This window comes from Oncorhynchus keta, chromosome 7, assembly GCF_023373465.1.
Source record: "Oncorhynchus keta strain PuntledgeMale-10-30-2019 chromosome 7, Oket_V2, whole genome shotgun sequence".
NCBI lineage: Eukaryota > Metazoa > Chordata > Actinopteri > Salmoniformes > Salmonidae > Oncorhynchus > Oncorhynchus keta.
Genome location: NC_068427.1, coordinates 53156350 through 53173259, shown reverse-complemented (window position 1 = coordinate 53173259; position 16910 = coordinate 53156350). Strand labels below are relative to the sequence as shown.

The 16910-nt window shown below is 48.2% G+C and overlaps 1 protein-coding gene across 1 annotated transcript in view; it reads right to left on the bottom strand.

Moving 5' to 3' along the window:
- The window catches only part of LOC118386452 (neuropilin-2-like), a 237768-nt gene that overhangs the window by 74568 nt on the left and 146290 nt on the right, over positions 1 to 16910 (bottom strand). Inside the window, exons 12-15 of the mRNA XM_052521822.1 lie at positions 16638 to 16862; positions 12775 to 12840; positions 3011 to 3088; positions 1616 to 1777 (exon numbers count right to left, since the gene is read on the bottom strand). Coding sequence (XP_052377782.1) covers positions 1616 to 1777; positions 3011 to 3088; positions 12775 to 12840; positions 16638 to 16862 — 531 coding nt within the window. The remainder of the gene's footprint in view (positions 1 to 1615; positions 1778 to 3010; positions 3089 to 12774; positions 12841 to 16637; positions 16863 to 16910) is intronic.

The window sequence follows — 16910 nt, the reverse complement described above, 5'->3', positions numbered from 1 at the left end:
TAGATACAGGTAGATACAGGTAGATACAGGTAGATACAGGTAGATAGAGGTAGGTATAGGTAGATACAGGTAGATAGATGTAGATACAGGTATATAGAGGTAGGTATAGGTAGATACAGGTAGATAGATGTAGATACAGGTAGATAGAGGTGGATACAGGTAGATACAGGTAGATAGAGGTAGATACAGGTAGGTAGAGGTAGATACAGGTAGATAGAGGTAGATACAGGTAGATACAGGTAGATAGAGGTAGGTATAGGTAGATACAGGTATATAGAGGTAGATACAGGTAGATACAGGTAGATACAGGTAGATACAGGTAGATACAGGTAGATAGAGGTAGGTATAGGTAGATACAGGTAGATAGATGTAGATACAGGTATATAGAGGTAGGTATAGGTAGATACAGGTAGATAGAGGTAGATATAGTTAGATACAGGTAGATAGAGATAGATAGGGGTAGATACAGGTAGATAGAGGTGGATACAGGTTGATAGATGTAGATACAGGTAGATAGAGGTAGGTATAGGTAGATACAGGTAGATAGATGTAGATACAGGTAGATAGAGGTGGATACAGGTAGATACAGGTAGATAGAGGCAGATACAGGTAGATACAGGTAGGTAGAAGTAAATGCAGGTAGATACAGGTAGATACAGGTAGATACAGGTAGATAGAGGGAGATACATGTAGATACAGGTAGATAGAGGTAGATACAGGTAGATACAGGTAGAGAGGTAGATACAGGTAGATAGAGGTAGATAGAGGTAGATACAGGTAGATACAGGTAGATACAGGTAGATACAGGTAGATAAAGGTAGATAGAGGTAGATACAGGTAGAGAGGTAGATACAGGTAGATACAGGTGGATACAGGTGGAGTGACAGAAGGAGGGGATGGGATGGGGTGGAAGGCATAGGAGGGGATGGGGCGGAAGGCATGGGAGGGGGTGTAGGGCGGAAGGCTGTACACTGCCATAAAGAGGGATACATGTTACTGTGGGCTTCAGGGTCTGATTAATATGCCTATAAATGATGTGGCCGTTAGACCATATTCCAACGCATAATATGCAGAGACACCCCATTTCAGCATGGATTCTGACAGATCCAGGATCCAAAAACCAGCTGTCACCTCTCTATACATGTCATTGAGTCTCCTATCCAGTGATGACCAGATGGCCATGTTAATACCAGGTGTCACCTCTCTATAAATGTCAGTGTGTCTCCTATCCAGTGAAGACCAGATGGCCATGATAATACCAGGTGTCACCTCTCTATAAATGTCAGTGTGTCTCCTGTCCAGTGAAGACCAGATGACCATGATAATACCAGGTGTCACCTCTCTATAAATGTCAGTGTGTCTCCTGTCCAGTGAAGACCAGATGACCATGATAATACCAGGTGTCACCTCTCTATAAATGTCAGTGTGTCTCCTATCCAGTGAAGACCAGATGACCATGTTAATACCAGGTGTCACCTCTCTATAAATGTCAGTGTGTCTCCTGTCCAGTGAAGACCAGATGACCATGTTAATACCAGGTGTCACCTCTCTATAAATGTCAGTGTGTCTCCTGTCCAGTGAAGACCAGATGACTGTAAATGTGAGCGGTACTGACCGTCTTTGGGCAGAGAGAGAGGTAGATCCAGACTGGGTGTTAGACCAGACGAGAGGCTGCCGCTGTGGAGAGACCAGCTCAGCTCTGACATGCTGTCTGGGATCCAGCCACACAGACTGGACTCAAAGTCACACAGACCGCCCAGAGACCACACAGTAGTGCCTAAAGATGAGGGGTAGAGAGGGTAAAGGAGAGAGAGAGATAACAAGATAAGTTAAACCCATTACATGGGGAGGCAGCGTAGCCTAGTGGTTTGAGCGTTGGACTAGTAACCGAAAGGTTGCAAGTTCAAATCCCCAGAATCTGTCGTTCTGCCCCTGAACAGGCAGTTAACCCACTGTTCCCAGGCCGTCATTGAAAATAAGAATATGTTCTTAATTAACTGACTTGCCTGGTTAAATAAAGGTAAAATAAAAATAAATAAAAAACATTTAGCCTAGTGCTGTTAGTTACAAGTTTCCTACAATCTTTTTGGGAGAACTCATGGCCTTGAACGAGGCTTGTTAGAGATTAGCATGCAGCATTAGCGCTGAGCCCTGACACCTACTGATAGAGGTCTAGATTATAGATTAAACAACAAGAGTGCTGGGCTAACGCTAGCTACAGTTAGCCTCATCAGCATGGAGCCCTACACCCTGGAATCACCCCTCAGAAATCAGCAGAGAAGAGAGAAGCAGAGACACACACATACAGCGTAATGTTAGCATGATAATGTTAGCGGCATAATGTTAGCACTATAATGTTAGCGGCATAATGTTAGCGGCATAATGTTAGCGGCATAATGTTAGCACTATAATGTTAGCGGCATAATGTTAGCACTATAATGTTAGCGGCATAATGTTAGCATTATAATGTTAGCGGCATAATGTTAGCATTATAATGTTAGCGGCATAATGTTAGCACTATAATGTTAGCGGCATAATGTTAGCGGCATAATAATGGCATTATAATGTTAGCAGCATAATGTTAGCACTATAATGTTAGCGGCATAATGTTAGCATTATAATGTTAGCGGCATAATGTTAGCATTATAATGTTAGCGGCATAATGTTAGCATTATAATGTTAGCGGCATAATGTTAGCATTATAATGTTAGCGGCATAATGTTAGCATTATAATGTTAGCGGCATAATGTTAGCATTATAATGTTAGCGGCATAATGTTAGCATTATAATGTTAGCGGCATAATGTTAGCATTATAATGTTAGCGGCATAATGTTAGCATTATAATGTTAGCGGCATAATGTTAGCATTATAATGTTAGCGGCATAATGTTAGCATTACAATGTTAGCGGCATAATGTTAGCATCATAATGTTAGCGGCATAATGTTAGCACTATAATGTTAGCGGGGCCCTGTTAGTGAGGCCCTGTGTGCGTGTGGTACAGTGTGTACCTGGTCCTCTCGAGGCAGCGGTGGTCTCCTCTAGTCTAGGCAGTGGGGTTGTGGCAGTGTCAGGAAGAGTAGTCATTTCTATAGAGAGGAGAAAAGAGCAGAGAGGATGATTAACTTTATCCTACAATTGTACACGAAGTTCACCCGGAAATTAGACCTCTGCTTTACACTAAACCCCTGAGAACCAACAACAAGAGTCTGTGTCACATCTCTACCGTGTGAGGTCGTAGTGTAAACAACAACACATCTCTACCGTGTGAGGTCGTCGTGTAAACAACAACACATCTCTACCACCCCGCTACTCCGCTCTCTCCACTGGCTTCCAGTTGAAGCTCGCATCCGCTACAAGACCATGGTGCTTGCCTACGGAGCTGTGAGGGGAACGGCACCTCAGTACCTCCAGGCTCTGATCAGGCCCTACACCCAAACAAGGGTACTGCGTTCATCCACCTCTGGCCTGCTCGCCTCCCTACCACTGAGGAAGTACAGTTCCCGCTCAGCCCAGTCAAAACTGTTCGCTGCTCTGGCCCCCCAATGGTGGAACAAACTCCCTCACGACGCCAGGACAGCGGAGTCAATCACCACCTTCCGGAGACACCTGAAACCCCACCTCTTCAAGGAATACCTAGGATAGGGTAAGTAATCCTTCTCACCCCCCCCCCCCTAAAAAGATTTAGATGCACTATTGTAAAGTGGCTGTTCCACTGGATGTCATAAGGTGTATGCACCAATTTGTAAGTCGCTCTGGATAAGAGCATCTGCTAAATGACTTAAATGTAAATGTAAAATGTATATGTATCAGTAGTGTTGGTGTCTATCTGTATCAGTAGTGTTGGTGTCTGTATCAGTAGTGTTGGTGTCTATATGTATCAGTAGTGTTGGTGTCTATCTGTATCAGTAGTGTTGGTGTCTATCTGTATCAGTAGTGTTGGTGTCTATCTGTATCAGTAGTGTTGGTGTCTATCTGTATCAGTAGTGTTGGTGTCTATCTGTATCAGTAGTGTTGGTGTCTATCTGTATCAGTAGTGTTGGTGTCTATCTGTATCAGTAGTGTTGGTGTCTATCTGTATCAGTAGTGTTGGTGTCTGTATCAGTAGTGTTGGTGTCTATATGTATCAGTAGTGTTGGTGTCTATCTGTATCAGTAGTGTTGGTGTCTATCTGTATCAGTAGTGTTGGTGTCTATATGTATCAGTAGTGTTGGTGTCTATCTGTATCAGTAGTGCTGGTGTCTATCTGTATCAGTAGTGTTGGTGTCTATCTGTATTAGTAGTGTTGGTGTCTATCTGTATCAGTAGTGTTGGTGTCTATCTGTATCAGTATTGTTGGTGTCTATCTGTATCAGTAGTGTTGGTGTCTATCTGTATCAGTAGTGTTGGTGTCTATCTGTATCAGTAGTGTTGGTGTCTATCTGTATTAGTAGTGTTGGTGTCTATATGTATCAGTAGTGTTGGTGTCTGTATCAGTAGTGTTGGTGTCTATCTGTATCAGTAGTGGTGGTGTCTATCTGTATTAGTAGTGGTGGTGTCTATCTGTATCAGTAGTGTTGGTGTCTATCTGTATCAGTAGTGTTGGTGTCTATCTGTATTAGTAGTGTTGGTGTCTGTATCAGTAGTGTTGGTGTCTGTATCAGTAGTGTTGGTGTCTATCTGTATCAGTAGTGTTGGTGTCTATCTGTATCAGTAGTGTTGGTGTCTATCTGTATCAGTAGTGTTGGTGTCTATCTGTATCAGTAGTGTTGGTGTCTATCTGTATCAGTAGTGTAGGTGTCTGTATCAGTAGTGTTGATGTCTATCTGTATCAGTAGTGTTGGTGTCTATCTGTATCAGTAGTGTTGGTGTCTGTATCAGTAGTGTTGGTGTCTATCTGTATCAGTAGTGTTGGTGTCTATCTGTATCAGTAGTGTTGGTGTCTGTATCAGTAGTGTTGGTGTCTATCTGTATCAGTAGTGTTGGTGTCTATCTGTATCAGTAGTGTTGGTGTCTATCTGTATCAGTAGTGTTGGTGTCTGTATCAGTAGTGTTGGTGTCTATATGTATCAGTAGTGTTGGTGTCTATATGTATTAATAGTGTTGGTGTCTATCTGTATCAGTAGTGTAGGTGTCTGTATCAGTAGTGTTGATGTCTATCTGTATCAGTAGTGGTGGTGTCTATCTGTATCAATAGTGTTGGTGTCTATATCAGTAGTGTTAATGTCAGTCCTTACTAACATCGTTACAATGTAGGAACTACAGGACTAATGACTGTCAGTCCTTACTAACATCATTACAGTGTAGGAACTACAGGACTAATGACTGTCAGTCCTTACTAACATCATTACAGTGTAGGAACTACAGGACTAATGACTGTCAGTCCTTACTAACATCATTACAGTGTAGGAACTACAGGACTAATGACTGTCAGTCCTTACTAACATCATTACAGTGTTGGAACTACAGGACTAATGACTGTCAGTCCTTACTAACATCATTACAGTGTAGGAACTACAGGACTAATGACTGTCAGTCCTTACTAACATCATTACAGTGTAGGAACTACAGGACTAATGACTGTCAGTCCTTACTAACATCATTACAGTGTAGGAACTACAGGACTAATGACTGTCAGTCCTTACTAACATCATTACAGTGTAGGAACTACAGGACTAATGACTGCCAGTCCTTACTAACATCATTACAGTGTAGGAACTACAGGACTAATGACTGTCAGTCCTTACTAGCATCATTACAGTGTTGGAACTACAGGACTAATGACTGCCAGTCCTTACTAACATCATTACAGTGTAGGAACTACAGGACTAATGACTGTCAGTCCTTACTAACATCATTACAGTGTAGGAACTACAGGACTAATGACTGTCAGTCCTTACTAACATCATTACAGTGTAGGAACTACAGGACTAATGACTGTCAGTCCTTACTAACATCATTACAGTGTAGGAACTACAGGACTAATGACTGCCAGTCCTTACTAACATCATTACAGTGTTGGAACTACAGGACTAATGACTGTCAGTCCTTACTAACATCATTACAGTGTAGGAACTACAGGACTAATGACTGTCAGTCCTTACTAACATCATTACAGTGTAGGAACTACAGGACTAATGACTGTCAGTCCTTACTAACATCATTACAGTGTAGGAACTACAGGACTAATGACTGTCAGTCCTTACTAACATCATTACAGTGTAGGAACTACAGGACTAATGACTGTCAGTCCTTACTAACATCATTACAGTGTAGGAACTACAGGACTAATGACTGTCAGTCCTTACTAACATCATTACAGTGTAGGAACCACAGGACTAATGACTGTCAGTCCTTACTAACATCATTACAGTGTAGGAACTACAGGACTAATGACTGTCAGTCCTTACTAACATCATTACAGTGTAGGAACTACAGGACTAATGACTGTCAGTCCTTACTAACATCATTACAGTGTAGGAACTACAGGACTAATGACTGTCAGTCCTTACTAACATCATTACAGTGTAGGAACTACAGGACTAATGACTGTCAGTCCTTACTAACATCATTACAGTGTAGGAACTACAGGACTAATGACTGTCAGTCCTTACTAACATCATTACAGTGTAGGAACTACAGGACTAATGACTGTCAGTCCTTACTAACATCATTACAGTGTAGGAACTACAGGACTAATGACTGTCAGTCCTTACTAACATCATTACAGTGTAGGAACTACAGGACTAATGACTGTCAGTCCTTACTAACATCATTACAGTGTAGGAACTACAGGACTAATGACTGTCAGTCCTTACTAACATCATTACAGTGTAGGAACTACAGGACTAATGACTGTCAGTCCTTACTAACATCATTACAGTGTAGGAACTACAGGACTAATGACTGTCAGTCCTTACTAACATCATTACAGTGTAGGAACTACAGGACTAATGACTGTCAGTCCTTACTAACATCATTACAGTGTAGGAACTACAGGACTAATGACTGCCAGTCCTTACTAACATCATTACAGTGTAGGAACTACAGGACTAATGACTGTCAGTCCTTACTAACATCATTACAGTGTTGGAACTACAGGACTAATGACTGTCAGTCCTTACTAACATCATTACAGTGTAGGAACTACAGGACTAATGACTCTCAGTCCTTACTAGCATCATTACAGTGTAGGAACTACAGGACTAATGACTGTCAGTCCTTACTAACATCATTACAGTGTAGGAACCACAGGACTAATGACTGTCAGTCCTTACTAACATCATTACAGTGTAGGAACCACAGGACTAATGACTGTCAGTCCTTACTAACATCATTACAGTGTAGGAACTACAGGACTAATGACTGTCAGTCCTTACTAACATCATTACAGTGTAGGAACTACAGGACTAATGACTGTCAGTTCTTACTAACATCATTAGTTTTAATTACTCTTTACAGTTCAATACTTAATTAATTGACCAATACGTGAAGAGAAGCGCTAATCACACAGCTACTTCAGCACCCTATACAAATATATAAATATATGTGGGAGGGAGCCATTTGTAATATATTAGGGAATGAATAAACCCAGACATGAAATAGTAGCTCCAGCTGCCACCGGTTGGTTTTGACATTAAACTGTATTTAAACTGTATCAATCTGTTGCCCTTTGAAACTGCAATTAACCCCCCAGACAGACCTGGGAGGAGGGAGAGAGAGGAAGCATCAGTACCAACACACAGTCGGTCAGAGAGTCAGTCAGTCGGTCAGAGAGTCAGTCAGTCAGTCAGTAAAACAGAGTCAGTCAGTAAGGGCTGAATCCACTGCTGTAGTTTTCATGCACTGACATCAATTCAAGATTTAAGAGCTCATCAAGATAGGAAGCATCAGTACCAACACACAGATGTCAAGTTAGGATTATAGTCAGTCCTCTACCTGCTCCACAACCTGACAGTCATCTCCTTCTCTCTTCTCTCCTTCCTAGCTTCCTCCTCTCTTCCTCCCTTCTCTCCTCTCTTCCCCCTTCTCTCGTTAGGATTATGCCCCTAGTCAGTCCTCTACCTGCTCCACAACCTGACAGTCATCTCCTCTCTCTTCTCTCCTTCCTAGCTTCCTCCTCTCTTCCTCCCTTCTCTCCTCTCTTCCCCCCTTCTCTCGTTAGGATTATGCCCCTAGTCAGTCCTCTACCTGCTCCACAACCTGACAGTCATCTCCCTCTCTCTTCTCTCCTTCCTAGCTTCCTCCTCTCTTCCTCCCTTCTCTCCTCTCTTCCCCCCTTCTCTCGTTAGGATTATGCCCCTAGTCAGTCCTCTACCTGCTCCACAACCTGACAGTCATCTCCCTCTCTCTTCTCTCCTTCCTAGCTTCCTCCTCTCTTCCTCCCTTCTCTCCTCTCTTCCCCCTTCTCTCGTTAGGATTATGCCCCTAGTCAGTCCTCTACCTGCTCCACAACCTGACAGTCATCTCCCTCTCTCTTCTCTCCTTCCCAGCTTCCTCCTCTCTTCCTCCCTTCTCTCCTCTCTTCCCCCTTCTCTCGTTAGGATTATGCCCCTAGTCAGTCCTCTACCTGCTCCACAACCTGACAGTCATCTCCCTCTCTCTTCTCTCCTTCCTAGCTTCCTCCTCTCTTCCTCCCTTCTCTCCTCTCTTCCCCCTTCTCTCGTTAGGATTATGCCCCTAGTCAGTCCTCTACCTGCTCCACAACCTGACAGTCATCTCCTCTCTCTTCTCTCCTTCCTAGCTTCCTCCTCTCTTCCTCCCTTCTCTCCTCTCTTCCCCCCTCTCTCGTTAGGATTATGCCCCTAGTCAGTCCTCTACCTGCTCCACAACCTGACAGTCATCTCCTTCTCTCCTCTCTTCCCCCCTCTCTCGTTAGGATTATGCCCCTAGTCAGTCCTCTACCTGCTCCACAACCTGACAGTCATCTCCTTCTCTCCTCTCTTCCCCCCTCTCTCGTTAGGATTATGCCCCTAGTCAGTCCTCTACCTGCTCCACAACCTGACAGTCATCTCCTTCTCTCCTCTCTTCCCCCCTCTCTCGTTAGGATTATGCCCCTAGTCAGTCCTCTACCTGCTCCACAACCTGACAGTCATCTCCTTCTCTCCTCTCTTCCCCCCTCTCTCGTTAGGATTATGCCCCTAGTCAGTCCTCTACCTGCTCCACAACCTGACAGTCATCTCCCTCCCCCTCTCTCCTCTCTTCTCCTCTTTCCTCCCTTCTCTCTCTCTTCCCCCCTTTCCCCCTCTCTCGTTAGGATTATGCCCCTAGTCAGTCCTCTACCTGCTCCACAACCTGACAGTCATCTCCTCTCTCTTCTCTCCCCCTCTCTCTCCCCCTCTCTCTCTCTTCCACCTGATTATGCCCCTAGTCAGTCCTCTACCTGCTCCACAACCTGACAGTCATCTCCTTCTCTCCTCTCTTCCACCTGATTATGCCCCTAGTCAGTCCTCTACCTGCTCCACAACCTGACAGTCATCTCCCTCTCTCTCCTCTCTCTCTCCCTCCCCCTCTCTCCTCTCTTCCACCTGATTATGCCCCTAGTCAGTCCTCTACCTGCTCCACAACCTGACAGTCATCTCCTTCTCTCCTCTCTTCCCCTCTCTCTCGTTAGGATTATGCCCCTAGTCAGTCCTCTACCTGCTCCACAACCTGACAGTCATCTCCTTCTCTCCTCTCTTCCCCCCTCTCTCCTCTCTCCTTCCTAGCTCTCTCCTCTCTTCCACCTGATTATGCCCCTAGTCAGTCCTCTACCTGCTCCACAACCTGACAGTCATCTCCCTCTCTCCTCTCTCCTTCCTAGCTCTCTCCTCTCTTCCACCTGATTATGCCCCTAGTCAGTCCTCTACCTGCTCCACAACCTGACAGTCATCTCCCTCTCTCTTCTCTCCCCCCTCCCTCCTCTCTTCCACCTGATTATGCCCCTAGTCAGTCCTCTACCTGCTCCACAACCTGACAGTCATCTCCCTCTCTCTCCTCTCCCCCCTCTCTCCTCTCTCCTTCCTAGCTCCCTCCTCTCTCCTCCTTTCTATATTCTCTTCCTCCTCTCTTCCTCCTCTCTTCCCCCCTTCTCTCCTCTCTTCCCCCCTTCTCTCCTCTCTCCCCCTCTCTCCTCTCTCCTTCCTAGCTCCCTCCTCTCTCCTCCTTTCTATATTCTCTTCCTCCTCTCTTCTCTCTTCCCCCTTCTCTCCTCTCTTCCCCCTTCTCTCCTCTCTTCCCCCTCTCTCCTCTCTCCCTCCTCTCTTTCCTCCTCTCTTCCCCCTTCTCTCCTCTCTTCCCCCTTCTCTCCTCTCTTCCCCCTTCTCTCCTCTCTTCCCCCTTCTCTCCTCTCTTCCCCCTTTCTCTCCTCTCTTCCCCCTTCTCTCCTCTCTTCCCCCCTTCTCTCGTCTCTCCCTCCTCTCTTCCTCCTCTCTTCCCCCCTTCTCTCCTCTCTTCCCCCTTCTCTCCTCTCTCCCTCCTCTCTTCCTCCTCTCTTCTCTTCCCCTTCTCTCCTCTCTTCCCCCCTTCTCTCGTCTCTCCCTCCTCTCTTCCTCCTCCTCTCCCTCCTCTCTTTCTCCTCTCTTATCTCCTCTCTCCCTCCTCTCTTCCTCCTCCTCTCCCTCCTCTCTTTCTCCTCTCTTCCCCTCTTATCTCCTCTCTCCCTCCTCTCTTCCTACTCTCTTCCCCCTTCTCTCCTCTCTCCCTCCTCTCTCCCTCCTCTCTTCTTACTCTCGTCCCCCCTTCTCTCCTCTCCCTCCTCTCTTCCCCCTTCTCTCCTCTCTCCCTCCTCTCTTCCCCCTTCTCTCCTCTCTCCCTCCTCTCTTCCCCCTTCTCTCCTCTCTCCCTCCCCTCTCCCACCTCTGTCTCCCATTACCGTCTGCCCAGACTAAACAATTAATGAGCCATCATCTCTCCTTTAGGAGCTATTCAGTTAAAGGTCAGGGCCTGTCACTATGTTATTGCTGTGACATTAAAACCTTTAGGTGACTTTAGGGGTGTGTCAGCAGTGACGGGGCACAGAGCGAGAAGCTGAGTCACCTTCACAGACCCGACAGTCAAGAGAGAATATACAGACAGGAAGTGATGAAGTCCGAATTTACATTCTAAGAACTGATGGCATCTATGGGACCTCATGGATATCTGTACCAGAGGACCACATACAGGGAGCTGTAATTACACCATGTCATTCTGCTCTAGTCACGCGCTCATTCTGTAATTACACCAAATCAACCAAGACCTCAGAAAAAAAACGTGTAGACGACTAGAAGTCTGGTTCATCCTTGGGAGCAATTTCCAAACGCCTGAATGTACCGCGTTCATCTGTACAAACAATAGTACGCAAGTATAAACACCATGGGACCACGCAGCCATCATACCGCTCAGGAAGGAGACGCATTCTGTCTCCTAGAGATGAATGTACTCTGGTGCGAAAAGTGCAAATCAATCCCAGAAAAACAACAAAGGACCTTATGAAGATGCTGGAGGAAACAGGTACAAAAGTATCTATATCCACAGTAAAACAGATCCTATATCGACATAACCTGAAAGGCCTCTCAGCAAGGAAGAATCCACTGCTCCAAAACCACCATAAAATAGCAAGACTACGGTTTGCAACGGCACATGGGGACAAAGATCATACTTTTTGGAGAAATGTCCTCTGATCTGATGAAACAAAAATGGAACTGTTTGGCCATAATGACCATCGTTATGTTTGGAGGAGAAAGGAGGAGGCTTGCAAGCCGAAGAACACCATCCCAACCGTGAAGCACGGGGGTGGCAGCATCATGTTGTGGGGGTGCTTTGCTGCAGGAGGGACTGATGCACTTCACAAAATAGATGGCATCATGTGCTGCTGCTCCAGTTTCAACTGTTCTGCCTTATTATTATTCGACCATGCTGGTCATTTATGAACATTTGAACATCTTGGCCATGTTCTGTTATAATCTCCACCCGGCACAGCCAGAAGAGGACTGGCCACCCCACATAGCCTGGTTCCTCTCGAGGTTTCTTCCTAGGTTTTGGCCTTTCTAGGGAGTTTTCTCTAGCCACCGTGCTTCTACACCTGCATTGCTTGCTGTTTGGGGTTTTAGGCTGGGTTTCTGTACAGCACTTTGAGATATCAGCTGATGTACGAAGGGCTTTATAAATACATTTGATTTGATTTGATGAGGCAGGAAAATTATGAGGATATATTGAAGCAACATCTCAAGACATCAGTCAGGAAGTTAAAGGTCTTCCAAATGGACAATGACCCCAAGCATACTTCCAAAGTTGTGACAAAATGCCTTAAGGACAACAAAGTCAAGGTATTGGAGTGGCCATCACAAAATAAGCTGAAATAAATCATTCTTCCTACTATTATTGTGACAATGTGGTCCTTCTGTAGCTCAGTTGGTAGAGCATGGCGCTTGTAACGCCAGGGTAGTGGGTTCGATTCCCGGGACCACCCGTACGTAGAATGTATGCACACATGACTGTAAGTCGCTTTGGATAAAAGCGTCTGCTAAATGGCATATATATATATATACAACTGACATTCTTAAAATGAAGTGGTGATCCTAACTGACCTAAAACAGGGAATTTTTACTCTGATTAAATGTTAGGAATTGTGAAAACCTGAGTGTAAATGTAGTTGGTTAAGGTGTATGTAAACTTCCTACTTCAACTGTATATCCTTTCACTGTCTCCAGCTACCCAGACCGGTCTGATCAGCCTGATAGGTTAGTCCTGCTTACACCTGTGAACATCTGTGTGTGTGCAGCAATGGAATGTAACATTCAATCAGCCTCAAGTGTGGTGCTGTAGGTCCACCCCCCGCCCCCCCCACACAAAGGGTTGTGGGGTCCAGTCCCTAGCCCCTTGTCCCTTAGACACTTGTGGAGATCTGAGAGAATTAGACAGGTGTAAGCAATACAGACACAATTCTACCAAGCCTATCAGAGAGCAAGGTGGAGCGCTCACAATATCAGCACTCATCAATCCCTCTCAGATCTCCACAAGTGTCTAGACTCTAGGCAGTAGAGGCTAGGGGTTGTTTCTGGACAGACTATGAAAACATGTATATATATATATATATATATATATATAAAACATGTAACATGTCTCAAATACTTGCTCCCTCTGTCCTCAATTGCATTTCCTTGTTTCGTTGCATCCTCTCTCCGTGTCTCTTTCTCAAAGCCCATTGGATGAGAAGGTCAGAGGTCCCTCCCCTCTGGCTCCCTCTCAAAGCCAATTGGGGGGAGAGGAGGGAAGGTTCCTGGCCGGCTCGCTGGCTGACTGGATGACTCGCTGACTGGCTGACTGGCTGGCTGACGAGCTGGTTTGCTGGCTGGCTGGCTGAGTGACTGGCTGGCTGACTGACTGGATGATTGGCTAGCTGGCTGGCTGATTGGCTGATTGGCTGGCTGACTGGCTGATTGGCTGGCTGGCTGACTGGCTGGCTGGCAGGCTGACTGGCAGACTGGCTGATTGGCTGGCTGGCTGACTGGCTGGCTGGCTGGCTGGCTGACTGGCTGACTGGCTGAGGTCAAAATGGCTCAGGGAGTTGGAGCGCTATGCTGGCAACACCAAGGTTGTAGGTTCAACTCTCATGTCTGCTGTGTGACTGCGCTGTGTGACTGCGCTGTGTGACTGCGCTGTGTGTCTGCGCTGTGTGACTGCGCTGTGTCATTGGAGGCCTTGATGGCCCTGTGTTTCTGGAAGTCCTTGTACACACACACTCACACACACTCACACACACACACACACACATGACCTCTGCCACAGTTGTCAAATCCGTAATGAATTATAGAGAGGCTGCGGTGATTGTAATATCTGAGTTCAGAGGATTGCATGAATCATAGAGAGGCTGCTGTGATTGTAATATCTGAGTTCAGAGGATTGAATGAATCATAGAGAGGCTGCGGTGATTGTAATATCTGAGTTCAGAGGATTGGGTGAATTATAGAGAGGCTGCGGTGATTGTAATATCTGAGTTCAGAGGATTGAATGAATTATAGAGAGGCTGCTGTGATTGTAATATCTGAGTTCAGAGGATTGAGTGAATTATAGAGAGGCTGCGGTGATTGCTTTGCACAACCGTGACATGTCTCTTTTATTTATTAATCAATTCATTATTCCTCTGTTTCACACTTCCCTGCCAGTGGGGAGGGGAGGATGGGAGAGGGGAGGGGAGGATGGGAGAGGGGAGGGGAGGGGAGGATGGGAGAGGGGAGGGGAGGAGGGGAGAGGGGAGGGGAGGAGAGGATGGGAGAGGGGAGGGGAGGAGAGGGGAGGATGGGAGAGGGGAGGATGGGAGAGGGGAGGGGAGGGCAGGATGGGAGAGGGGAGGGGAGGATGGGAGAGGGGGGGAGGAGGGGAGGAGGGGAGGAGGAGAGGGAGGATGGGGAGAGGGGAGGATGGGAGGGGAGGATGGGAGAGGGGAGGGAGGAGAGGGGAGGATGGGAGAGGGGAGGATGGGAGAGGAGGGAGGACGATGGGAGAGGGGAGGGGAGGAGAGGGAGGATGGGAGAGGAGGGAGGACGATGGGAGAGGGGAGGGAGGATGGGAGAGGGGAGGATGGGAGAGGGGAGGGGAGGATGGGAGAGGGGAGGGAGGATGGGAGAGGGGAGGATGGGAGAGGGGAGGGAGGATGGGAGAGGGGAGGGGAGGGCAGGATGGGGAGAGGGGAGGGGAGGAGAGGGAGGATGGGAGAGGGAGGGGAGGGCAGGATGGGAGAGGGGAGGGGAGGAGAGGGAGGATGGGAGAGGAGGGAGGACGATGGGAGAGGGGAGGGGGAGGATGGGAGAGGGAGGGGAGGGGAGGAGATGATGGGAGAGGGAGGGGAGGATGGGAGAGGAGGGAGGACGATGGGAGAGGGGAGGGGAGGATGGAGAGGGGAGGATGGGAGAGGAGAGGGGAGGATGGGAGAGGGGAGGGGAGGATGGGAGAGGGGAGGATGGGAGAGGGAGGGGAGGATGGGAGAGGGAGGATGGGAGAGGGGGGAGGATGGGAGAAGGGAGGGGAGGAGAGGGGAGGATGGGAGAGGGGAGGATGGGAGAGGAGGGAGGATGATGGGAGAGGGGAGGTGGAGGATGGGAGAGGGGAGGATGGGAGAGGGGAGGGAGGATGGGAGAGGGGAGGGGAGGAGAGGGGGAGGATGGGAGAGGGAGGATGGGAGAGGAGGGAGGACGATGGGAGAGGGGAGGGGAGGATGGGAGAGGGGAGGGGAGGGGAGGAGGGGAGGAGAGGATGGGAGAGGGGGGGAGGGAGGAGACGATGGGAGAGGGGAGGGGAGGGGAGAGACGATGGGATAGGGAGGAGACGATGGGAGGGGAGGGGAGGATGGGAGAGGAGGGAGGACAATGGGAGAGGGGAGGATGGGAGAGGGGAGGATGGGAGAGGGGAGGGGAGGAGAGGGGAGGGGAGGATGGGAGAGGAGAGGGGAGGATGGGAGAGGGGAGGATGGGAGAGGGGAGGATGGGAGAGGAGGGTGTGTGTGTTTGTGTGTGTGTGTGTGTGTGTGTGTGTGTGTGTGTGCGTGCATGTGCGTGTGTGTGCACATTCAGGTGCGGGTGCATGTGCGCGTGCGTGTGTGTCTGCGTGTGTGTGTGCGAGCGTGTGTGTGTGTGTGTGTGTGCGAGCGTGTGTGTGTGTGCGAGCGTGTGTGTGTGTGTGTGTGTGTGTGTGTGTGTGTGTGTGTGTGTGTGTGTGTGTGTGTGTGTGTGTGTGTGTGTGTGTGTGTGTGTGTGTGTGTTGTGTGTGTACAGGTCTGCTCAGTGAGCTGTAGCTGATGCACTCGTGAATATTTGATCGTGTCTGATTCCCACGACAAGACACAAGAACAGAATGGAGAACAACAACATGACAAGTCCTGCTCCCTGACTACTGTCTTCTGACTGGACACTGAGTTTCTACATCTGTCTTCTGACTGGACACTGAGTTTCAGCTGTCTCTTCTCTCCTCTCTCTCCTCTCTCCTCTCTCCCCACCACCAGCAGTCTCTCCTCTCTCCTCTCTCTCCTCTCTCTTCCCTCTCCTCTCTCCCCACCACCAGCAGTCTCTCCTCTCTCCTCTCTCTTCCCTCTCCTCTCTCCCCACCACCAGCAGTCTCTCCTCTCCCCTGTCTCTCCTCTCTCCCCACCACCAGCAGTCTCTCCTCTCTCTCCTCTCTCCTCTCTCTCCCCACCACCAGCAGTCTCTCCTCTCTCTCCTCTCTCCTCTCTCCTCTCTCCCCACCACCAGCAGTCTCTCCTCTCTCTCCTCTCTCCTCTCTCTCCTCTCTCCCCACCACCAGCAGTCTCTCCTCTCTCTTCTCTCTCCTCTCTCCCCACCACCAGCAGTCTCTCCTCTCTCTCCTCTCTCCTCTCTCTTCTCTCCTCTCTCTCCTCTCTCCCCACCACCAGCAGTCTCTCCTCTCTCTCCTCTCTCTTCTCTCTCCTCTCTCCCTACCACCAGCAGTCTCTCCTCTCCCCTCTCTCTCCCCTCTCCCCACCACCAGCAGTCCCTCCTCTCTCTCCTCTCTCTCCTCTCTCTCCTCTCCTCTCTCCTCTTTCTCCTCTCTCCTCTCTCCCCACCACCAGCAGTCTCTCCTCTCTCTCCTCTCTCTCCTCTCTCTAGCACATGGCCACCTAATTCTCATGGAAGACAGGACAAGAGACTCCATGCCCTCTCTCTCCTCTCATCACCGCTTGCCTCTGACACATCGGGGACGACAGCCCTCCCAGGAACAGGTTGACGTGGCCAGCCCACAGCCAGGCTGCATCCCTCCTTGTCCTGGCCTTCCCAGACCCTGCTGGCTCTGTGACACAGAGTGATGTGGACAGCCTGTCACTGCCAGTCACCAGCCACTTCCTGTCGGGTTGAAGGTCTGTGTCCACAGGGACCTGGTGTGTGTCATACCCTGTGCTCGTCTTTACCTGCATGGCTGCCAGGTGGCACAGGACAGGTACTGAAGAAAGACCTGCTTCTCTCT